Source organism: Fringilla coelebs, assembly GCF_963513975.1.
Source record: "Fringilla coelebs genome assembly, chromosome: 11".
Taxonomy (NCBI): Eukaryota; Metazoa; Chordata; class Aves; order Passeriformes; family Fringillidae; genus Fringilla; species Fringilla coelebs.
The window spans coordinates 9,197,337-9,198,585 of record NC_140037.1 but is presented as its reverse complement, the minus strand read 5'-3'; the positions used below and the strand labels follow the sequence as shown (position 1 = coordinate 9,198,585).

Below are 1,249 nucleotides of genomic sequence, written 5' to 3'. Positions count from 1 at the left end.
CCCAGTTTTGGGGCAACCCAAGCCAAGGTAGAGAGCTGCTCTCTGTCTCAGACCCTCCTGGTGGCCGCAAGCAGCGAGAGCCCCGCAGTGTGACATTACTCACAGGTCACTCCTGGCACTGTGAGCACCAGCTCTGCTCCCTGCAGAGAACCAACCTCAGCACAGAGCCACGGCCAAGGACACACTGACACTCCCCAAGCCACCAGCACAGGGGAAATCAGGCACAGCAGGCTGCTGCAGCCTCGGGGGGCTCCCTGCAAAAGCAAATACTCAAAGGAGGAGGGAAGGCACTTACCGTACAGGACTGCAATGAGCGACACGGGCATGACCAGGATACCCACCAGCATGTCTGCTACTGCCAGAGACATCAGGAAGAAGTTTGTGGCATTCTGCAACTTCTTCTCCAAGGACACGGCCATAATTACCAATATGTTCCCCCCAATGGTCAGCAGGATGACAACCAAGATCAGGAGGGCCGGCCAATTCTTCTCCCTCACGGACATCCGAGAGACTTCGCCCTTCTCAGAGGTGTTGAGAGGATCAGATGTAGGCAAACTCTGGTTCAGAGTCAAATTGCTGCTTAAGGACCAAGCCATCAGACCACCATGCAAACTAAAATCCAGTGTAACAGACACTGTTGTTAAGCTGAGCAATATTCCAGTGCTACTTAAAGTGCTCATTGTCTGGGGCTGGTTGCTCTGTCTCTTAACCGTGCCTCAGAGATGATCCCTTTTCCAAACTCCAGGTCCAAGGCAGATCACAAAACCTGAGCCAGAAAATCATTTGATCTTCCATAGTGAAGCAGACCTTACAGAAGTTAGCGTGGAGCTCTTCTGCTTTCCTTGGGCGTGGTAGATGACGACCATTGACCGCCAACCTCGAGGGAAAGGAGACTTTGCAATCTCCAGCTGGTTTCCAAGTTCACCATTCTGAAAAGTAAAGGAGAAGGACATTCTTCACTGAAACCACAGTAAACACAACACCACCTTTATTCCCCATGCAACTGACACCCTTATTCTTCCCCTTCCTGCTGGCTAGGACATTCTCCAGACTGCCAGCGATTTATCTGAAGGGTACAGACGATGCCTACAATCATGGGGGAGAGAGGCAGGGAATCACATCAGTGTGCTCTGGCTGGTTAAAAGCTGATTATCACTAATTAAATGTTTTGTGAAACCTGCAAAAGCAAGTCTGAAGAGCAAAATATGTTTCAATTGATATCCACTTCACAGATACTCTGCTGCTGTGT

General features: G+C 50.3%; 1 protein-coding gene across 1 annotated transcript in view; it reads right to left on the bottom strand.

The window, feature by feature from the left end:
• Positions 1-680, bottom strand: part of HTR2C (5-hydroxytryptamine receptor 2C) — a gene marked incomplete at both ends in the record, with an annotated part of 37,769 nt that extends 37,089 nt beyond the window's left edge. Inside the window, one exon of the mRNA XM_084213166.1 lies at positions 296-680. Within this exon, the coding sequence (XP_084069292.1) occupies positions 296-680 (385 nt within the window). The remainder of the gene's footprint in view (positions 1-295) is intronic.
• Positions 681-1,249: the final 569 nt, after the last annotated feature.